General features: G+C 40.3%; 1 protein-coding gene across 2 annotated transcripts in view; it reads left to right on the top strand.

Moving 5' to 3' along the window:
* The first annotated feature begins 7,536 nt into the window (after nt 1–7,536).
* The window catches only part of gbf1 (golgi brefeldin A resistant guanine nucleotide exchange factor 1), an 86,751-nt gene continuing 71,463 nt past the window's right edge, over nt 7,537–22,824 (top strand). For both annotated transcript variants that reach the window (XM_084021592.1, XM_084021593.1), the window contains exons 1-3: nt 7,537–7,809; nt 11,002–11,106; nt 12,096–12,162. In XM_084021592.1, the coding sequence (XP_083877718.1) occupies nt 11,011–11,106; nt 12,096–12,162 (163 nt within the window). In that variant the 5' untranslated portion in view covers nt 7,537–7,809; nt 11,002–11,010. The remainder of the gene's footprint in view (nt 7,810–11,001; nt 11,107–12,095; nt 12,163–22,824) is intronic.

The following is a 22,824-nucleotide window of genomic DNA, read 5'->3' on the forward strand; positions in this document are numbered from 1 at the left end:
TTAAGATTGAATTGAAGTTCAGACAATAAAAGTCATCAAAGTGTAATTGATGATGTGAGCTGGAAGTGTCAGCTGAAGTGAAATCACAGCTCTCAGTAAAGGCCCCCACACACCGCCCAGACGTCCAACTGCCTTACGACCACTCTCCGCCCACTCTGTTGCCTCTCGTCTGACCCGTTCGGTAGAAAAGTTGCGTTGTACACACCGCTTCGACGTGCTTCCGACACCACAGCAGCGTGTACGTTCTGCGCTTGCGCGAGATGCAATAAGCCTCCTTAACAGCGGGTGGCGCTAGTCTCGTGCCAGTACTCCAAAACAGGAAAACAGGAAATGACGGAACTGAGTGCAGATAAAAACAATGCACACACAGTCGGTTCAGTATTCGTTCGACTCGAGAAGACCTTTGTGGACTAAATACTTGGCATTTCTGGAAAGATGACTCTGGCTAGGTTGACACTCGCGTTGTGTGCTCTCGGGCTCATTATTTTACGAAGACGTCGTCTCAGTAGGGAACGAGTAATACGGAGTTTACCATCGTCACTTCCGCCCCGCCCACACACCGCCATTGGATACTCTGATTCGCTAGCACATCGCCAATCAGAGTATCCAATGGCTCAGACGTCCAACAGCCCACCTCCTCAGACTTCGTATGCTCAGTCTGATCAGACAACGTCCGCACGGCTCCGAAAGCTTCCGACGCAGCTGTACACACCAAACATATGTGTTCCCGACCTCGTCCGAGCCTCTCCAAACGCTTCAGACGTCCAACGGTTGGGCCGGTGTGTTCCTGCCTTTAGTATGATTTGCTAATCATCTCGCTTTAGCTGGCGCTAGACGAGGAAATGTCTTAACAACTGTTGGCATTGAGCAGAATATTAGAATGAATTGTAATCCCTTAACATTCACTGAGAGCCAGTCGCGCCAGAAGCACCGGTGCAGGGGGTGCCCCACACCCCACTTTACATGGAAAAAAAAGAAAAAAGCGTAGTTGTTGACCACAACATGGCATTGCAGTGATAGTAGCATGGACTATATCTATTTACAGCACTGTAGCTTTAATAACGTCTGTTCTAGCCTGGCCTCTTGGTCATGTTGTCATGCTCATACTACAGATCTTGGATTCACTACTACATCGCTACACTAGGCTGTCAATGTTGATCAACACGGAAAGCAGTTGCTAGCATAGCTGCTAAGCTAAGCGCTAGGTGTGTTCGTCAGGCTACAGAGATATGCTACTTGGACAAAATGTGTAAAGAATGATCCAAAAGGCTAAGGTCCATGTCAGAGTATACAGTTTGAGAGAATGAGATGTCATTGTTAATCGATTCAATAAAAACAATCTTGTCATATCACTGTGTGCTTATACAGTATGTTATTAATAGTAGCCTATAGGCTATCTTATCTTATCTAGTTAGAGCAAGCACTCGAAAATCTTTTAAACTGACCCTTGTCGATTTAAAATAAAGACAGATTCAGCAACTGCATAGCTTATTTCTCGCATAAAGTTTTCAGAAACCCATTTTGGCGAACTATTTTCGTAATATAAGAGAAAGCTTTTTTAATGATCCCGGTAATTTGTCTGTGTGAGAGCGTGAGCGTGTGAACAGGTTGAAATGCGTGTGTCTCACACCCAATGCATGAGACCTAAGAGCCCTGTCAATTATATCTTAATATCCCACATCAAAACGTGCGTGAATGCTAATTGGCCTCTCACAATTGTCTCGAGGAACCCAGTCCGAGACCAGCTCTTTTTTTTTTGCACCCCCACTTACAAATTTGTTCCGGTGCCACTGCTGAGAACCATAATCAGGTCAAAATGTCCAATGGTTTATGACCAAATATCTGCAAAACTAATGACATTCTCATCAACCTAAATTTTATTTTGTGCTTAGTACTAATATCTTAATATAAATTGGTTAAATACAACTTTCAGAATAAGTAAATGTTTTACACCTGTCCTTACATGTGGAAAAGCACGGTGCTTCTTTCCTTTTTTGCTGATTATTTTTCCAAAAAGCAAAACTCACATATTGTAAGGGGAGTTGAGTGTAAATGTAGGGAGAGAGTAATCGTCCTGCACTCACACTGATTCCGAAACGTTATGAAACACTTATTTGAACAGTGTTAAGACATTCTTAACACAGCTGTGGGCTTTGAGATATGATATGAACGCTAACATTTGTCATTTTTCAGTGACCTTTGCTGGTGATCCTGGAACTCTGAGTCTTTCATAATACACCACTGGAGTAGGTTATGTATGCAGATGACCAAAACCTGAATCCAGGTGTATTTGTTTTTCCTGCAACACCTGGTGTGTGTTGAGGTGCCCATGCTGCATGCCAGCACTGATAAACTGCATGCAGCATTCTGTAGGTCAGACCATACTTGATGTTATAGAGAAGGACGGTGAAGTGGCGAACAGGAGATGACTCATTCGATTTTTACGTAAAAGTTGGTCATGTGATGGTGCTGTTAAGATTTAATGGTTGTCCTCTCCACCACCATCATCAAAACATTACAATGGACCGATGAATGACGGCGAAGGACCGTCCAATCAATCATAATAAATTGGTGTTCTTTGGGTACAAAACAGTTTTTTTCTCAGGGGAGAATTTAGTGGGTTTAGAAAACCAAAGTGAATTGATGTACACTATATTGCCAAAAGTATTTGCTCACCTGCCTTGACTCGCATATGAACTTAAGTGACATCCCATTCTTAATCCATAGGGTTTAATATGACGTCGGTCCACCCTTTGCAGCTATAACAGCTTCAACTCTTCTGGAAGGCTTTCCACAAGGTTTAGGAGTGTGTTTATGGGACTTTTTGACCATTCTTCCAGAAGTGTATTTGTGAGGTCACACACTGATGTTGGAGGGAAGGCCTGGCTCTCAGTCTCCACTCTAATTCATTTAATTAATTTCACTGGAACTAAGGGGCCAAGCCCAGCTCCTGAAAAACACCCCCACACCATAATCCCCCTCCACCAAACTTTACACGTGGCACAATGCAGTCAGACAAGTACCGTTGTCCTGGCAACCGCCAAACCCAGACTCGTCCATCAGATTCCCAGATGGAGAAGCGTGATTGGTCCCTCCAGAGAACGTCTCCACTGCTCTAGAGTCCAGTGGCGGCGTGCTTTACACCACTGCATCCGACGCTTTGCATTGCACTTGCTGATGTATGGCTTGGATGCATAAAGTTGGTGACCTCTGTGCACTATGTGCCTCAGCATCCGCTGACCCCGCTCCATCATTTTACGTGGTCTACCACTTCTTGGCTGAGTTGCTGTCGTTCCCAATCGCTTCCACTTTGTTATAATCCCACTGACAGTTGACTGGAATATTTAGGAGTGAGGACATTTCACGATTGGGCGTGTTAGTTAGTTTATTGTCCCCTTGGGGAAAGTTCTTTTCACAGTTGTATGTACATTTTCACCGGTTAGGTTAGTTATGCTAGTTAGCTAGGTATCTTGTCCTTCTCTGGAGCGGTTAGGCGTGAGAGAGACCATTAGACTCAGCACGAGACCCAAGCTAGCTAACTAGCCACTTGCCATAACGAGCATTGGTAATAGCCGCCACTCTGTGACAGTGATTGAATGTCCCATATACTCCTATTGTATTTATGTGTCGTGTGCACAAAATGTAGCGCTTGAGCCTCCCCCATCAAGCTGTCAGACCTCCAATGGAGCCCACGCTGACACTAATGCACTCACTGAATAAATATTATCACATTTTTGGAAAAACAACAGTGATTTCAGAGAGAAGCAGACAGAAGGATAATACAATTGATCTACAATATGTATGTTTGAAGGCTATATCCAGGATGTCAAAGGTTAAAAAGATAAAGACAGAAGCTAAAGCCCACACTAACCATCACTAGCTCCAAATACACTAGAACCAGCCTGAACTCCTAAAACGACTGCATGAGAATCTGTGTAACAAATCATTGTCAAGTCCTGATGGGAGCCGGACGATGCTACGCGCTGATTGGCCAGTCGGCTTTTCATGGGGCGGGACTTAGCGAAGGATCATTAGCCTAGCTTAACATAAAGACTGACTACCCTCAACATCTTAAAAGCGTGAATGAAAACTCTTTCGTTTTGTTCAACACTCGATTGTAGGTATAGAGAGGAGGAAAAATGTATGGTTGTCAAAGGTGAGAGATGCTATTCGCGCACAATGCATGCTGGTACATGTAGGCACAGCTGGCATGGCTTCGCAGCAGTAGATGCAGAGATGAATTTCACAAGTATGGTGCCATGTTTTATTCCCAACCGGCCACAACATAAACCTACAGGACGCATTATTCACGTTATACAGAATGTGGTTGTCTGTTTTCTTTCTCAGTAACATTGAGAGGATAGACTGAAGACCGAACGGTGAAGAACACTCCTCAATTATTATCATCTGTCATGCACTTTCTCCAAGAATGTTGGAGGAACATGTGATGAACAACCTCGGTTCATCACTTCCACATCTTTCAAACAAGAACAGACTCGCCAAATATGACACAACCATTTTGCAACACGAAGCATATCACAGTGTCTGAGTTTATGTTTGTGTGTTTCTTAAAGCCAACATGCTGATTCCTTGTCTCCTTACCAGACAACAGGACATGTTTATCAACGAGCAGAAACACAATATGACAGAGGCATCACTCACCTGGAGTCTCACAAAGTAAAACATTTGTCATTTTGGTGTTTCGTCAGAAGGATTTCAGAGAAATGAGATGGTCAAAAAGAAAAAGAATCTCCCTGCTCCTATTGTCACGTCTGTAATTAATGATGAACAGACTCACAGCAAAAACACGAGCTTACGTAAATATTTTCAGTTTGGATGAAGGAAATGTAATCAAGAAAAATCCAGCTGTTTCATATGCAGCTGAAGAGGGATATGGTGGATCAAATGAGGATATGCAACTCAACTTTATGGTTATTAAAGATGATTTCTCAGAAACATACTTTGGGGATTGAAACAGGTTCTTTAGGCGAATCAATCTGTGGCTGCATGCTCCTTTTAGCTCAAAAACAACACAGATAAAGGAAGCTGTTATTGCCTCAGTGTTGCAGACATATCTGTTACTGTGGAATATGACATGCATATATTTGCTGATGAAATGTAGCATTACCAATGCCCCAGGTGATCAAACACTCTGCAAAGAGCAAACAGGGGTTCTACATGCTTAAAACCGCGCAATACTTTGTGTGTAGGCGTTGAGCAAATGGCTGCTTCTGATGGCTCGGAGATTAAAGGTTGTCGGATTTTAGCTGTGCATTTGCTACATGGAGCCATCCATCGAGAGAAAGCAAACACTTTTTTTTTTTGGTTGATTTTTCAACATAAGACAAGAAACATATTTTCAAAAAATAAAAAAATTGAATTGAATTGAAAAAAACCTACTTAAATTGAAATAAACTCAAGTCAAACTTTATAAAAAGCTAAATGAGGTAAATCAATGAAAGTATTAAGTGTTATTGCACTTGTTTTTTTATTTGTATTGTCTTTTTACTGTTTACATGGGGTTCTTCTTTTTCACACGTCATTTCAATCTATGTGTTTCTACAAATATGGCTGAAATTACATATAAACTTATACAAATACAAACACAAAGTAGAGGTACAGGATTATTGCAAACTATTCACAACTTAGACGGGTCAATGGGTCTCTCTTAAATCTCATATATGGTCTCACCATTTTTCTATTCAGAGGAAAAGCAAGAGAAATCAACTCCAGATGCACCAAATGTTCTCAACCATCCAAATCTGCCCATTCATAAGCTGGAGCATGAACTGTCCAAAGGGTTTTCATAGGGATAACTGGAATATTATTCTTTAATAATTCAGTGATTGTAATCACTCTAAAGCACAGAATAATTCAAATGTGATTACATGATATTCATGTTTTAATATTGCTTACATTTAAAACTTATATTATCATTTCCTTGTGTCAGTCAAACACTTTGTGGACTGTGAAAACTTGGACAACTCAATTGTCACTTAGCCAAGAGAAAAGCAAGACGAAGAACACATCGATGAATCCCAGAAAGTCCCAATTTCTTATGAGTTAAAAAATAAATGGTAATATTATCATAAAGTAGGTGGAGATAGATTAAGACAAATGATAGACTGTAAATAAGTGAATGTAGTCATCACATTGTCACTCATTGATTTGTGGACTATGGTTTTGAAGCCTTGAGTTCAGCATTTTGGCCGTTGCCATCATGGATTTTGGCCATTGCATCTTGGAATTTTTTACAACCAGTGAAGGAAGTGACCATATTTGGACTGTGGAGGAACGACGGGTGGATCTGATGAACACAAGCAGCAGAGCAGCACCCTTACTGGATCTGGATCCATCTGGATTCTGGTGTGAAGCTGCTAACAAAGTTAGCTTCATAATTCAAGGTCAACTTTACATCTAAGTGTTAAAGTCATCTTAGTAGCTAACTGCATCGGTAACGATGCCATGGTAGCGACATGTCAATCATAATGTAGCCCCGCCCCTACATCATAACCTACATAAAAAAAACAGTGTGTAGGTACTATGTTAAAGATTGTGTGGATTACAAATCGTGGGTGAATTTATGGAATGGAATGCATGTAGAACTGCAGCAACTTTCAAACATGAATCAGTTTAAGGAGATGTACAAATTGTTTTGGCAGGATTAATGCGAGCTCATTTTTTCAGATATATATGCTGATATATAAACTTTAAATTGGTTACCAACTAATTGATTAAATAATACCCAAACATAATTCTGAGACAAATTCATCATCCACTCCCTGAACCCTTTTGACCTAATATAATGACTTTACTTCACATCAAGAATGAACCTCCGTGCTAAGCGATCTACTGAGGTATGTTCATGTTACCAAATAAAAACATGTGTAGAGGCAGTATAATCTGATACAATTTAACTGGGTTCATCTGCTGTTTACATAAACAATATTGTCCAGCTCCTTAGAATGTCATCAAGCTGCAATGCATTAATGCAAAAACCCATTTTTTGTCCCATAGGGGAAAAGGCTATATCTTTATTGATTGATTTTTTTCACTTGTATCTATCTTGAACAAGGGGGGGCAAAACAGATGAGCGTGGGGCATATTATTAAGATACACTAGTAACATATATTTTCACAATTTTGATAAAGGACCAATTGTGTATACATTATGAAGAGAGATTCACTCTTCACTGAAAGGAAACACGGGCCTGCACACAGTTCGGTTGTCAGACTGCTCTCTTCAATGGAGCTGCTCTCTGTGCTTTCGTCATCAACCCATCACAACCAGCAGGGCTCCCTTTGTCCCGCCCCTATTTCACTACATCGCAAATGATATTTTCTTTTTTGGGAATCCTTGTCAGTGAATACGATTCTAAAAAATAGCACAAACGCTAACACAACTTCAATTTGAATTCTCCAGTATGTTTTTGTAATTTAAAGTCCTATATTACGCGCAAATTAATCAGTTTCGTAGCCTGTCAATCAAACCTCTGTCACCAGGCTAGGTTGAGACTACAGAGCTTTTCCACGTCAGTGTGTTTACCAAGACCAGATTGACAGCTGCAGGAAGGTGCTCAATTTATTCACTTGTGGAGCATTTTTTGGAGAGTGAATGTATAAGTGGGAATTGGAAATATTACGTTGTCACGCAGTGGAATGTCCGAACTTTTCAGTTTATCCTGTTGTCGTAGTGAACTGAACTTTGGTCTTCTCCATTCACTGTTGGCCGGCTAGCCTCCTAGCTGGACGAGCTAGGCTAGCATTCGCTACAGCAGGACTCCATCTTTGAAATAACAGCCACACACAGGTAATATTAATGTTTCTAGAGAACTAGAAAACATGCTTACATATATCTGCAAATTGATGCTTTGTCGTATTAAACCAAGGGATTAAACCACGGTTGTCTACGAAGACAAACACTATCCTTAGCCAGTTGGCTCGCAAGCTAAGTAGTTACCCGTGAGGTTTCTGTGCAGGTAATATAACGTCATGCAAATTTAAAAAAAAAACTCTTCAGTACGTCGACGGCTATTACCTACATGAAGGTAGTAGTCATGTGTCGTCTTATTCTGTTTTTTATTCCAGAGGACTCTGCGATCTTTCTCCACCTCGGTGTGCAGGAGAGCTAGCCACTTAGCTTTGCCCCTAAGTAGAAGACACTGACTAGCTAGTTAATCTGATTAGCCACCTAGCACGTTCCTAGCTCACCTGGCAGCCAACTAACTCCCCGGGTTTAATCACCAGCCTTTATTTTATGACTGTATTATGTTGCACTTATATAACATGTGTTTCTGGAGCTCTGACTTCTCTGTATTCCTTACAAAGTTACAGGCCAACATGTTGTGCTAACCAGCTGACGTCCAGCTGGTTGATAGCGTTGATATCTAGGAGAAGGGAGGAAGTCTTGCGTTTACTCAATAACAGTTCATGTGTCCATTGCTAGACTGGTCGTCAGTGTTAGTAGGTAAGCTCTTATCATGCAAAGATTGAGAATAATAAGCTGTTCTTTAATGAAGATAGCTAACATTGCTATCCTAAAAAACAGGGAGCGCCTGACCCCTTAGCTGTCATTCACATGTAGTACTCATGCAGTATGATCTGAAGAGGAGACATGTAAACCTTTTATTTTGTCTACAGGTTGAATGAGTACAACTCAACATCATTTCTAAGATTGAGACATTTTTGTGGAAGCGGCCTTGTTTTCCTGTCTGTACACCCAGACATTCGACACAACAGTCTTACCATTCCACAGGAACCCTGCAGAACCCGTCCATGTTTCCTGCTCACAAAAGTAGCAGTAGTGAGACAACATGCAGGAACTGTCTGTCTATATGTGTGGGATTAATTAACAGCAACACAATGAATGACCGTGTTCATTATTTTGGAAAGAGTTGTGATGTTGTTGAAAAATTACATTAAAGCGATTGATGGTAAACTGGGATTAGAGATGGGATGATATACTTTTTGTCGTATAGCAGGATAAAAAACATGTGAATTTCCATTGTTGGAATAATCGTGAAAATGTTCATGTGTGACTTGGAAAGCTGTCAAATTTGCTATCATGGTAGAGAATTTGCCGGTTATAAACAAACCAAACTATCATGTAACACACTCACACGTTGCCATTTTTTATTTGTTCATAATTTATTCATGCAGGGAGACCTTATGATTTGCAATTACCTTATTTAAAAGTGTTTATTTGTTTTTCACTAGAAATGATGTTCTCTATACAAATATGTGTTCTCTCTGTGATGTAATACAAATATTTGTTACTTTACAAAATGTTAAGTGATACCAGCATGTTTTAGTGCCATTTTTAAGAGTTTTAAGGATTTTGATGATTATCAGGATAATATTGTGAAGCAAAATTATTTTGGTTAGGATAATGGTTACATGCAGGCAGGTTTTCTTGTAATGCAGAAGCTATTTAGTTCTCAAACATTTGATCTAAACCCACTTGTTGTTAAGTTTGCTCTACGGCTGTGTGCACTGTGCAGCTGTATTACTTTGGGATGTATAATATGAGAACAGGACTGACTCAACATCACTGATTCAGAATGGATTTGGTGGTTTGAAAACTTAATCGCTTGGGAAGACTTGTATATATCAGTCTTATCAGCTATAAGCCTATAACTGTATTTCTACATCCTGGCCTCTACCTGTTATACCTCCATCTTCTTATTATTTTAAATAGGCTGCTTACCATGAATTTAAAAGAATGTGGCCTCCGCCACCTCATGACTACATTCATAAATCTTCCTGTAAAATAAGAGTATTATCTGGCTTGGCTTTCATGACACAATGAAAAAGGTTAATCCACCCATTTTAAGGTATACTGCTTGTCAAATATGAACAGCATGTCATTTTGATTTTGTTTGATTATCCTTATTGGTTTGAGGCATTGTCAAGGTACACATGGGAATTTGCTGTTTCTTAGATCTTATATTCTTTTTAGGGTGAGAGCTCATAGTTTGAATTTAAGCTTGATGACTTAATTTTCATGGACTTCTTGCAGCATTTCACATGTTCATAATAGAATAAGTCTAAATGATTATTTATCCATAGCTTAAAATCAATTGCAGTTAATGCACATGAATTGTTGGAGTATATGTTTGCCATTAGAAACTTGCTGGTCTTTAGTACATTATTTATAGTAGCCAATATTGGCAAATCTCTCATGTAAATGATGTGTTTTTGTATAAACTAGTTAAGTAGCCCAAATGTTTTACATAGCCTTTATGTGTGTTCGATCGACTCAAATGTTTTTGTGTGATTGATTGAAATGATTGCCACATCCACTCATGTACTCTCAAATATAATTACCATTATCTGCCCCTTTGAAATCTTTGCTAGATAGTGAATTTAGATGACTGTGATCGATAATCCAATAAAATAATTTTCTATACAATATAGATACAAATCTAGGGCTGAGACATTTTGATAAAGGTTTCAAATTGGGATTATTTGGCCAATATTGCAACATGATTTATGATATAAGAGGAATAATACATTTTACATCACTGTTCTTATTTTCTTTGAAAAACACATTAGGTCATAGTAGTCAAATGTAATTTTGTATATGGTGTGGTTTTTGCAGGGGATCTGTACCAAACAAGTCGGTGAAATGTGATGTGCTGGCCAGGATCTCTACAGGAAGACAATATTTATTTTGAAATTATATATAATTATATACGTTTTGCAACAAATGCGGTCTTCTGGGGGAGTGGCTTTGAACGGAGGTCTGAACGAAGGGGGCGGGACTTTTTTGGGTTCGGCAATGTGTTCAAAGTCTCTGTGGTTTTTCCAAATGACCTACTCTGCCTTTAAAGGTCTCTGCTGTGACAGATTTGACGAAAATGTAACCTGTTAGAGCTGACAACTCCATGATAACCATGAACCATGATATCTTGACATCTGATTTTTGTTACAATATAGTTCTATCGAGGGACTATACGTGATTTCTGTCAAACCAACCAACTCCTCCTCTGTTTGCCCTCAGAAAAGCAGCATGGTGGACAAGAATATCTACATTGTCCAGGGTGAAATTAGTACTGTTGTTGGAGCTATCAAGAGGAACTCTAGATGGAATACCCACACGCCACTGGTAAGTTCAGTTAAGTAACACAACTCATTTCACACTTTTGTCAGTGGGTGCTGGTGTAGAAGGGACAGTATGTGTCAGGTCTACAGACTTAATAAATCTCTTTTTTTTTCCAAATGTAGTATAGTGTTACGATATACATTGTGTTGTTTTGCTTTCTTATTATTGAAAAAATATAGAAATTAACTTAAGTCAGAATACGCATTCATTTTCCTTTGAAGTCAAGAGCTGAGAGCTTTGAAAGGAGCTTTCTGTGCTATGATTTATAAAAAAAAAAAAAAAAACTGACGGTTTCAAACATTGTTATAAAACGTAATTTTCTATGATTTCGTAAGCAAAACAACGTTTACAATTTGCTTTGTAGTTATTGTAGATAAAGGTATCAGGCCAGGTTTTTGAAAAGAAGCAGTCTGGAAATCATCACAGACAGAAGGTGGAAAGGGAAGTATTCACTGTATTGAATAGACGGGGAAACCCCATCCCAAACTTCTTATAAGGGCATGACATCAACTGGAATAGAAGACGGTTTCAAACGAATTAATCACAACGTCCACATGTTTTCTTCAACAGAACTTGTGGTAACACAGCTGAAAATGGGGTGATTGGGGCAGGAAATGTTGATGAAGGAAACGGGAGTTGATACCTTCAGGTTTGTCAGTGATGAAGGAAACACTTTCGTGCATCTTCTGTCAGCTAGCGGGCTCCATCGTGTCCCCTAATGACCTTAGTTGGGACAGAGTTACTCCAATATTCAGACATATTTGATATTGACTTTCATGAGTTTTGCCCAACCAGAAGTCAGCCATTTGGAGTTTTTAAATGCAATTCATGCAAACACTTTTGAACTCCTCATAGAGGGTTTATTGAATGAATTTCAAATTTGGTTCATAGTACCCCTCATTCAGGTATTAGATGACTTTCTACTGTGAGTGGTGTCTGAGTTGTCCTCCCACACTGCCATCATCTTCTTACCTTTTTGTTCTTCTGCCCAGGACGAAGAGCAGGACCCGTTACTTCACAGCTTTGGCCACCTGAAGGAAATCCTCAACCACATAAAAGGTATGTCCGGGCTCCAGGCTAACCTTTTTACATTGGTCGCACTACTGAGAGTGAGACTAACTTTCATTTAGGTGCACCTGAAATCTTTCACTGTACCTTTTGGCACCGCAATAATACACATATTATACCTTTTCTTTACACTTCCCATATACAGTCATATATTTATGACTATAAACAGGAATCAAGATAATTTTTTGAACTAAATGCTTGTTTTATTTAAATCTCAACATACACAATAATAATAAATCACAATAACCTCAGTTGTTTAAAAATAAACTTAAAATGCTCTTCCTTGGTGATATTATATCTTATTTATGATGATATGATATATTATTATTATTATTATATATGATGGGGGCTGCTCCGCCCACCACGCACCTGTCACAGTACCGGTAGTGTTTCTGGTGCTTTTTAAATTCATTTAAATGTAATTTAACTATCAGAGGTGCCCCCATATACACATTGCTAACATGTCAAAAGACGTATGCTCTACTATAATCAACAACCTTATCATGATGATACTTTGTATCATAAAGTTGCCTTATATCTGGTAACTTTTATTAAAATACATCCACACTATGACTGTATGCAACGTCCTTGCAAAACGGTGATGCACATCCCTGCATGACTACAGGCTGTACTACCATCGGCCACTATGGGAGCCCAGTTTCACCCATAACAATCTATTGGTGCCAATTCATCAGCAACCTATACAAAGGGACTTTTCCCCTTTTTATCGGTTTAGTAAGGAGATATTTGATCAGCTGTGCTGAATAGATTTCCACTGAAAAATGCCTTAGACTTTCACATTTGTCAATATTGTCTCGCAACCACTTCCATGTTATGATAAAGTAAATGGTGTGTGGAGGTAGAGTGCAAAAAAGTAAAGATGTCAAGCTGTGCAATGGTTTGTAAGGTTGCAGTCACATTACTCTGAGCTACAGTTAACATATATGGCTCTACTCCTAATATCTGTATTTTTCAAAATAGTAGTGATCTGTTATTGAAAGCAAACTGCCCTATATCCTACACTATATCATATTAACACAGATATAATGAAGAGACTGCTTGTGGACTTGCTTCTTGTATGATGGAAGTTTTGTGTACCATCTGTATCTGTAGTGTGTTTCATCACAGTCAAGGTAAATAGAAACATTTGCTAGTAGAGCTGTGGACCGAACCACCAACTTTGTGGTCCACCCGCTTTACCCTTCTGAACTACAGCGGCCCAGCCAGGCTTCTTCTCTTCAGGTCACTTCCCTCAGTTTCCGTTATTGTCGGGTTTGCAGTTAGAATAGACGACTTCATTTGTAACTTTGTAGCTTCCATGCTGTTATCATGCAATGCTCAGGTTGTATGACGATCGAAAGTAGTAGCGCTCTCTGTGGGGCAAACTATGTAAAAACACCATTTCAGAATTATGCTAGCCATACTTTCTATGTTCGATTCTTTAAAATGTAATGTTTTTTATCCGTGCATATCAGCCTGGGTATACACCGATACTGATTAAATCATCCATCTGATAAATTGGTCGGGGTCTAGAATAGAACGTGGTCGTCCTTTACGCGAAGCACACTGTCACTCAGTGTGGTGACGGATCATTTGTGAGTCCAAGCAGCCCTTCTAAGTGACCCAAGCTTGCTCTGAGGACAATCCTGCATGTTGTCATGCCTTTGCAATGAGAGTCCTGGCAGCTCCCACAGCCCTCCAGCTCCAGTTGTAGAAGCCGTGAGCAGTGGGAAAGATGCAACACATGGAGTCTGAGCCCCCACCGCTGCTGCCTCCCTCCAGGGAATGCCTCTGCCGCTGTGAGATGGACAGGCACTGCTGGCTGGGGAGGAATCCACCACACTGGCTAACCCTCCTCTCTCCTTTTCCTCTCGCTATAACACTCAAATCACCAAAAGCCTATGTTCCTCTGTTACCTTCACTTAAACCCAATCCATTACAGTTACTCTATTTGACTAGAATGGAAGTTGAATATAAATTTGACATTTTCTTTTCCGGTCATTTGCATGAAGTAATGAGTCCATGTCAAGGATGTTTGAAAGCCTTGTTGCATCCATAAGCCCAAATCCCCTTTGCACCCAGTCTGTGAAATGTTACATCCATGCCCTGATGAAAGACAAAATGGAGATCAAATCACCACAGTAGAGCTCAATTGTGTGCTTGACAGACTGATCAATTTGTTTTGTTTTTGCAGCAGCGTAACAACCTAATAGATCTCTCATACAGAATCACAGCAATATTTTGGTAGGAAATCTTGTGGGTGGGCTGTGTTTTGCTGCTGCTTTGAGGCATCACAGCGGCCCAGCTGTCTGATTAATGAAAGCCCAGTAATTCCATTCACTCTGGTGTGTATCTCCACTCCCTCAAACTAAAGCCAACCAGCAAAGCAAAGAGTTAGTCCCTGCAAGGTTTCTCAGCCCCTCTCTTCTCGCTTTCTTTCTTTCCAGATTGTCTCTGTCTCTGTCTCTCTCTCTGTCTCTGTCTCTGTCTCTGTCTCTGTCTCTGTCTCTCGTTCTCTCTGTCTGGCTGATGGTTTCACTGCGCTGGCGGTCTTGTTCTGTTGTAACTAGTGTGATTGACAGGACCATGTGCCATAGAGCTGCAGCTGGAAGTATATCATCTGCAATTTTAGTTGGGTAAATATAGCAGGGAGTCTTGTCAAGCAGAGAGATAAATTGTTCTGGGAAAGGAAGTTGTGTCTCTTTTCTGAAAGCAAGAAAAAAAAGTTTCCTTCTACTCCTGGAAAATGTAAAGTCGTCCTCTCTCTGCCTGAACAATGAGAGCACAGTTGAAAAAGCAGGGCCAATGATGGACCATGTGTTGTGATGCTTCAGCTCCACCTTGCTTAGTCAGCCATGAAGCGGGGGCCTTTCCTCTGATTTCAATGGCTGATATTTAATGCCCCATCCCTAACCTCATTAAACCCATATCATTGAGTGCTTTCCACAGCTTTGTGACTAGCATCTGTCTTTAAATATGCACTGGCTTGCAATACATTCAGTTTTTTAGTGATTTAGTTTTAAACTTAAAGAACATAATGGCAAATATATTCCTAATCATAATTGCAATTAATTTCATTTTTGGAGGCGTGAGGGTTCTTTGTTGTGAAACCGACAGTATTTATTTAGATATGTCCTACGATAATCTAAATTATGCAGGTTGATGTCCCATCTTTTAATGCTGCAGCAGTACTCATGTTTGTTTACTTTTTAAAATTGACCATTTGACATGGGAAGATCTAAAATGTCCCGATTAATTCATGCCCCATCCCTGTGTTAGATAATGACAATAAATGATCCATCAATGATCCGAAGAAATAACACAGACAGGACATAGACAGGACATAGACAGGACACAGACAGGACATAGACAGGACACAGACAGGACACATCCTCAAGCTCTGATCCATCGGCTCCACTGACACATTTCAAGTTCGGTGTTCGAGAGAAACTTTAAATCAGAAGGTGGACTGAGAATATTTCCTTCAGTGAAAGTTCATTTTGTTTATTTATCAGACATAGTGAAGTCGCTACTCACGTGCAATGCATCCTGGTACATGTAGGCACAGCCAACTTCTGCAGGAGAGATCAGCTTTCTCTGTCAATAAAACAAATACATAAAAGGTGTCAAAAGGTTCCCTTTAAGTCCATATGTTGTTGATTTTATATTGATTTGGATCATTTTTCTGACACTTTGAACCCCGACCTTACGGGCCTTGTGGAGTGATATGACTTCATCAGTGCTCGTTAGTGGATAAAGGCCTTGCGATGACATGAATAGCCATGTGGATTGTGTTGCTTCCAGAAACTATATAAGAAGTGGATTTAGTCATCATACATCATCACTCGTTGGTTTGTTAATTATGGTTCTGAAGCCTTGAGTTCAGCATTTTGGCCATCGCCATCTTGGAATTTTTGCAGCCAGTGAACCGAAGTGTGATGTGCTTCATCAACCTCATGCTATGTGGTATGGTTGTGCTGACAGACGACGATCTGGGGATGGTCAGATGATGATTATTATTAAATGAATAGGCTAAATTGAATAAGCCGTGTCATAATTTTACTTGGTATTGGTAAATCATGTTTCCAATGTTTACTGAGATAATAAATCAAGAGAGAAGTAGGGTGGTTCAACCAGAGGCGTCGCCCCCTGGTGGCAATTAGAGAGAACAAAGTTTAAGGTACTGCTGGCTGAGGAGGAATCCACCACACTGAACCAGAGGTTGTTGCCTCATTGCGTCTAATCCACTGGAATAAAAAAACAAAGCAACTGATTTAATTTGTTGATGCATAGCATTAAGGGTCATTCCATGCCAACTCAGCCACCCATGTACATGACACCTCTCAGATTTTGCTGAAAAGTGGTGAAAATATGCCTTATGTTACCAAACAAAGGAATCTGAAGTTTCAAGTCAATATCTCAAACGGTTTGCCCGTGGCGTCCATTTGAATTTCAAGTGCCACACCCCTTTTTGACACATTGGAACTTTGCATTTCATTTGTTGGCATTTTTGGAGGCCCATAACTTCTGCTCTAGTAGTGCTTGTCAGTAGTAATTGTCTTACTACTTGTCAACAACATCCTCACATGGCCATCGGACCAAAGACAGATCCCCCGTTGGGTGCCATTCCAACATATCATTTGTTGTGTCAGTGTGCCAGACATCTATGGACGCAGTGCTCGCCAATACAAACTTGACCAAAATGACCATGACAAAATTATGTCACTGCTTCAACAATTTCTTGGATAATAGTTCAAGACACTATAATCTATCTTGGTTTGATGGCCATGTGAGGATGTTGTTGACAAGCTTCATGAATTTCACAAAAACATCACCATGTTCATCTGAACGTTCAACAATATTTCCAATGAACCAGTCATCATCATAGATACAGGCAATGTATTTTCCTGGCTGGTTTTGTGGCTGATCTGCCTCTGGGTGTTCTCCCTCCGGGTTCTGTATCCAAGTGTTCTGAATCCGATTGTTGTCCTGCATCGACATCTGTGAATATTGTATCCTGTGATATTCTTTTCATCCGTATCTTATGTTTGGAAATTGGTATAAAGCAATGAAGCGATCGTGTTCCACTGATCGTTTTGGCCGAGGCGTAACGTCTCTCCAATTCGTACGTTTCCTCGTGTTATTTAATATCTTCTGCACTAACAAAGAAGAATATAATGTTCTTAATGTTTTCTTTTGCCCATTGAAACATCTCCATTTGTGTCAGAATATGGTTTGCATCAGTGGCCTGCAGACTTGCTCGTGCTGCAAGTCGCTTGTCACAGGCGGGTCTCTTTCATCGGGGATAAGGGGTTAATTTGTGATTTTCAGGAAATGAATGGCCAGCAGTCTAAATATTTAATTGTTTGCCATCACTGAGAATAATACTAAGTTATTTCCACTATTTTCATGCTTTATCATCACTAAATTCTCCCTGATCTACATTCCAGACTTCTGGAAAAAATGTCCAAAATGGTGCATTATGAAGAATAAAATTCATATTATGGAACTTCATAGTCAAAGGTTTTATTTCATTAAAAGAAAGAACAAATATGTATCTTTATCTGGTATAAATCCCATTAAGATCATCAAGTGCCCACATGGTCATTTGGGGACCATAACCCCCCCCCCACCAGTGGTACCATACCCTTCAAATTCAAGTGCTAGGGCAGTCCCGGCGGCATGGGCGGGCATTGGCGGGCCGCTCACAGAGTCAGCCGTGCCGCCCTGGGCCGGAAGCTGTTTAAATTATTTGGGTTGTGTTTTTTACCTCGAAGTGGCCAACTCTCTACTATTCCTATCTCGGTTTGTCGATCATACAATTCAACCAATCCAATCAACGAACAAACGTGCTGGCCAATTACAGGTGTTGGGGGTGCGGGTCACTGAGTTAACAACAAGTTATTTAGCTGTGGTGTTCGGTATGGATATCCGTATTTTTCCCCAAAAAATACGCGGACAAGAAGTGAGGATGCGAACGGGAGCGAGCAGGAAGCAGCGATATTCACTTCTACTGGAAACGTCAGCACTGAAGTCAACAGTAACACTGGAGTAAACATTCATGCTAGGAGAGGTAGCTCCCTAGCTGCTGGAGCTACCTCTCCCAGTATGAATGTTTACTTCAGTGTTCAGGTTGACATCAGTGCTGACGTTTCCAGTAGAAGTGAAGCTGTATGGTGCTATCTGAATGCCATAAACCTTGTTGCTGGTCTTCTTGAATAAATGCTGGAGTTGCATAAATGGACACAGCACTACACTATTTTGTTCGTTTGTTTTTTAGATTTTGAGATGAACTGCCCCTTTTTAGTAAGAGGAAAATTACTTCTCTGCACTGTAGCAGTGGTCACGAAGCCATTGTTCTGCCTGAAGCAAATAAAATGTAGGTTGAAAAACTTTGCCCCCCTGAAAAAATGTAATGCCCCCCCTAAATTTTTTTCTGCAGCCGGATCTGTGCTAGGGGCACCCAAAAAGTGAAAAATCACACATGCTGTCAACATTTTTTAGGACTTTGGTGACCCACCTCTCACCCAAACAGTAAGGAATGTTTATTCTGCCTGCAGAATTGTGTAGTACATACTACAATGAACAAACAGTTTTCAGCCTTCTATCACTATTAGAACAGAAGTTATGGGCCTCCAAAAATGCCAACAAATGAAATGCAAAATTCCAATGTATCAAAAAGGGGTATGGCACTTGAAATTCAAATGGACGCCACGGGCAAACCGTTTGAGATATTGACCTCAAACTTCATATTCCCTCGTTCGGTAACATAAGGCATATTTTCACTGCTTTTCAGCAAAATCTGAGAGGAGTTCACATGGAACGACCCTTAACTCACATTATCAACAACCAAATATAAGAATGCTGAACTACAGGAAGTATTATTGTAACATGTGAAACTTGTTTTGAGCTGCAGATAGAGTCTTTGTCTCTTACCTGACAGTGACGGTTGTCTCAATCTCTTGTTGAATAATTCTGTGGATTTATTATATTGCTGGACTATACCTTAGAGAGTAAGAGAGCCTGGAGAACAGCCTTTCAGTCTCTGACATACATTTTATTTCCTCTCCTACTCACCTATTTTTTTTTCAGTCACACCTTTTTTTTTATCCAGAAGTCACTGAGCCTCAGCTTCTCAAATCTTCAATTCTTTCCTTCCACCCTCTTCTCCCATCAACCCCCTCCACTGCAGCAAAGGTCAGCTTTTTGACAAGTCTGCAGAAGAAACAGTCTTCTCCTAAATCCCTTCATTTTTATTCATACAAATACAGGTTTAGAGCCCCTTGCAGCCCCCCCAGATACAAAGCCAGAGTGGCCTTTTGACTGACAGCTTTCTCCTTTTCATCCAAACACTAACGAAATTCACAAGCACACCTCTAATTGACTCGAATCACGAGCACAGCACCAGAGGTAGATATCAGGGGGCATGGCGGTGGATTTGTAGAGTGCACATTGTGGAGGATGATTTGATTACTCTCCAGCTGACCTTTACAATAATTATCCTGCTTTCTTCAAAGCAAAGCACAAAGCAAAGCTAATTTGGCATGGAATAGTCAGATTATGTCAAAAATAAAAAAAAATTAATTACGTAGTTTGAGGTCCAAACTTGTATGAACTAATTCATTGATTTTTATCATGTTAGGATTATTCTGGCCAAAATAATTGCGACATTAACCTGATCATCATCAAAATATAAAATGGCACTTAAACATACAAATTAAACATTTTGGAAGAAACATATTTTTTCCTGAAAAACAATAAAATAATCTTAAATGAGATGATCATATATCATAAAGTCTCCTAAGGATAAATACATTGAATACATGTATATTTTTTATCCTATATTTTCTAAAATAGGCTCCATTTCTCACTTGTCTCATGATATTGATATTTAATGATGATCTTAATCATGTGAATTCACCATCATGATGAGTGAGTATTTACCCCATATTGGCCCATCCCTCCAGTAAACTGAAGGTGCTCAGTGCACCAGCATCATGATACGTGTGTTTTGAAAATGTTTCCTTTTGTTTTCACACAGACTAATCCTCACATTACTGACAACCTCACTAATTTATCTCATTTCACCGTCGTGTCAGTCATCAGGAGAGAATGCACACATGCCGTCTCTTGGTGTTATTTCAAGGTCAAGCGTGAGTGTGTGTCGTCTTGGTCCCAGCTGTGGTCAGGCCGTGGCTGGTGGGCCTCCGGGGGTTGTAGCCCGAGCACTTGGGATCTGGTTGTGGCCTTTTGCCCCCCTTACACCCTCTCACCCCCCCTTCCTCTTCCCTGCCACCTGATCTTCACACATATATCACTCCCAATTGAACCGGCACAAGGCAGCTGGCAAATGCCAAAGAAGAGGAGCCATAATTCATGTCGCTCAGCCACTTATGCAAATATGTTTACTCATGAAGGCATTCTGAGCAAGGAGAATCTGCCTCAGGGCAATTCTTCCCATGTCTGCCGCGTGGCCCCGGTGTCCCGTAGCCTTAAGCATGAGATCACGGGTTACATTCTCAGTCCTGCTGTCACTGTTATTTTTATGACACGCTCAAAAGACAATAAACTGAGTGGGCGGAGTTGTCACTCACATTAATGTCTTGTCAGATTTATCTCAGCTTGACGTTCGGTCGGCATCGCACCAACATCAATTCATCCCTTAATATTTGTGAATGCACAGAGGAAAGCTACTAACAACTAATTATTATTGCCATTATTGATTCATCTGCTTGTTTTTCTGGATTATTAGTTTGATTAATAAATGACCAGAAAATAATGAAATATGATGTCTTCAAATTGCTCTAATATACCCAAATATATTCAGTGTCCTTTCTTGGAAGATAAAGAAAAGTGGCAGTACTTCATATTTGAGAACTGTGAATGAACTGTGAATGTTTTTTTTTTTTATGGTACTTGTTTGGAAGAGTAATTTAAATGGTTAATTGATCATTTGTTTGATCAATGTTTGTCAATAGACTGACCAATTAATTCATTGTTTGAGCTCTCAACTAGAGGATTTAATGCTTTCTTTTATTTGTCCATAGTTTCTTTCTCATCTCAGATCAATTCATCATTACTGTGTCATACGTCATCATGTTGTTAAGTGAAAAGGGCCTGAATGATAATTAGAATAATAATTACAGCACAGAGCCCAAAGTAAATCACTCTTTTGTCTGCTGCTTTTTCTTGTTTTATATTTTAACCTGAACATCTTTGGACTGTTCAACGTCTCACATTTGAGGTGGATCCAGCAAATGTTGATTTAACATTAAACAATTCCTCATTTAATAATTGGAATTGTTGGAGTTTTGTTTTCTGTCGACTTACCAAGTGATACGACCCAATATTTAAAATGGAGCTTAAGCGTCATTTCCAGAGCATCTATCTGGATTTAACGTTGTGCTGCTAAAAGATGTATGTCATGATGTTATGAGTTGAAATTGGTTGGTACTAGCTGATGTAGCATGCATCATATTTTATTTTCCAGGAAGAAAACGTTTTTTTTCTGCATATATTGTTAAATTGGTGAACAATATGAGCAGGGATGTGATCTGAAAGTGTTAAAAAGGCATTATTCATTTTAGCTAAACTTTTTAAATACTGTTATTGATTGAAATCTTTTTTCTGAATTGAGATGGGGATTATCTCGAGTTAATTTGATTGATGATACATCGTCACCTGACTTACGAGAGCCAGATTCAGGTCACCTGTTTCTCTTAAATGAATCAAACTGAAGTGCCATGGCATGGCATCACAGAGAATATAAATACTAGCTGCATCGGTGTGCTCTTGTGATTGATGGTTGATGGGAGGCGCCGTGGATAATGCAGGTGTTATACAGTGGCGAGCCTTCGGCCTACCGGTTGTAAAAGCCCCCATCAAAAGAGCTATGATTCATAGGTCCCCCTCCCCAGACTGGCTGCCACCTAGTACTGGTTAGTAGCTGTAAATCTGGCCAGTTAACAGTGCCCTAACCGGGGACTGACAGGCAGGGCTTAGGCCCAGTGTGAAGAGGGGATGCAACTGTTGTACTGTTTCAGAGGCGCTCAACAATGTGCTGAGTGGATGGAGCGTCCCAGCAGAGGGCTATTAATCATGCCGGTGGGGTGGGAGGGGGATGGGCCCGGCCAGAGCTGAGGGTTAGATGGAAGAGAGGGTCCAGGGTGCCGCCGAGGATATGGATGTGCTGACAGGAACAGTGGGCAAGATGGGAAGAAAACAAACTAGCCCCCATGAGCACCAAAAGAGAGGAGGAGGAGGAGGAGGAGGAGGAGGAGGAGGAGGAGGAGGAGGAGGGCAGCATGGCCCAGCGCTCCAACACAACAAATGTGCGTTGCATTCACACTAAAAGCTCCAATGTGCAAGAATGGCCTGAAACGCATTGTTTTTATTTTTTAAATGCTTTGTATTACACTATTGAACAAATCACTTTGGTACAAGCATCATCCGTGCCCACTGATGAAAGCTCAACACAATTTAATACTACTGTTTGTGATTATGCAAAACTCATTCACAATCCACTAAAGCAGTCGGGGTTCGCTGTGAAAAAACTACGTTCTCACTCCAGTGTGTCAGATCAGTAACAGCATGTTCAGAGCTTCATATGTCAAACGATGCCGCTCTACTTTCCCCTCCAGCATCACTTTATCA

This window comes from Eutrigla gurnardus (assembly GCF_963514095.1).
Source record: "Eutrigla gurnardus genome assembly, chromosome: 11".
NCBI lineage: Eukaryota > Metazoa > Chordata > Actinopteri > Perciformes > Triglidae > Eutrigla > Eutrigla gurnardus.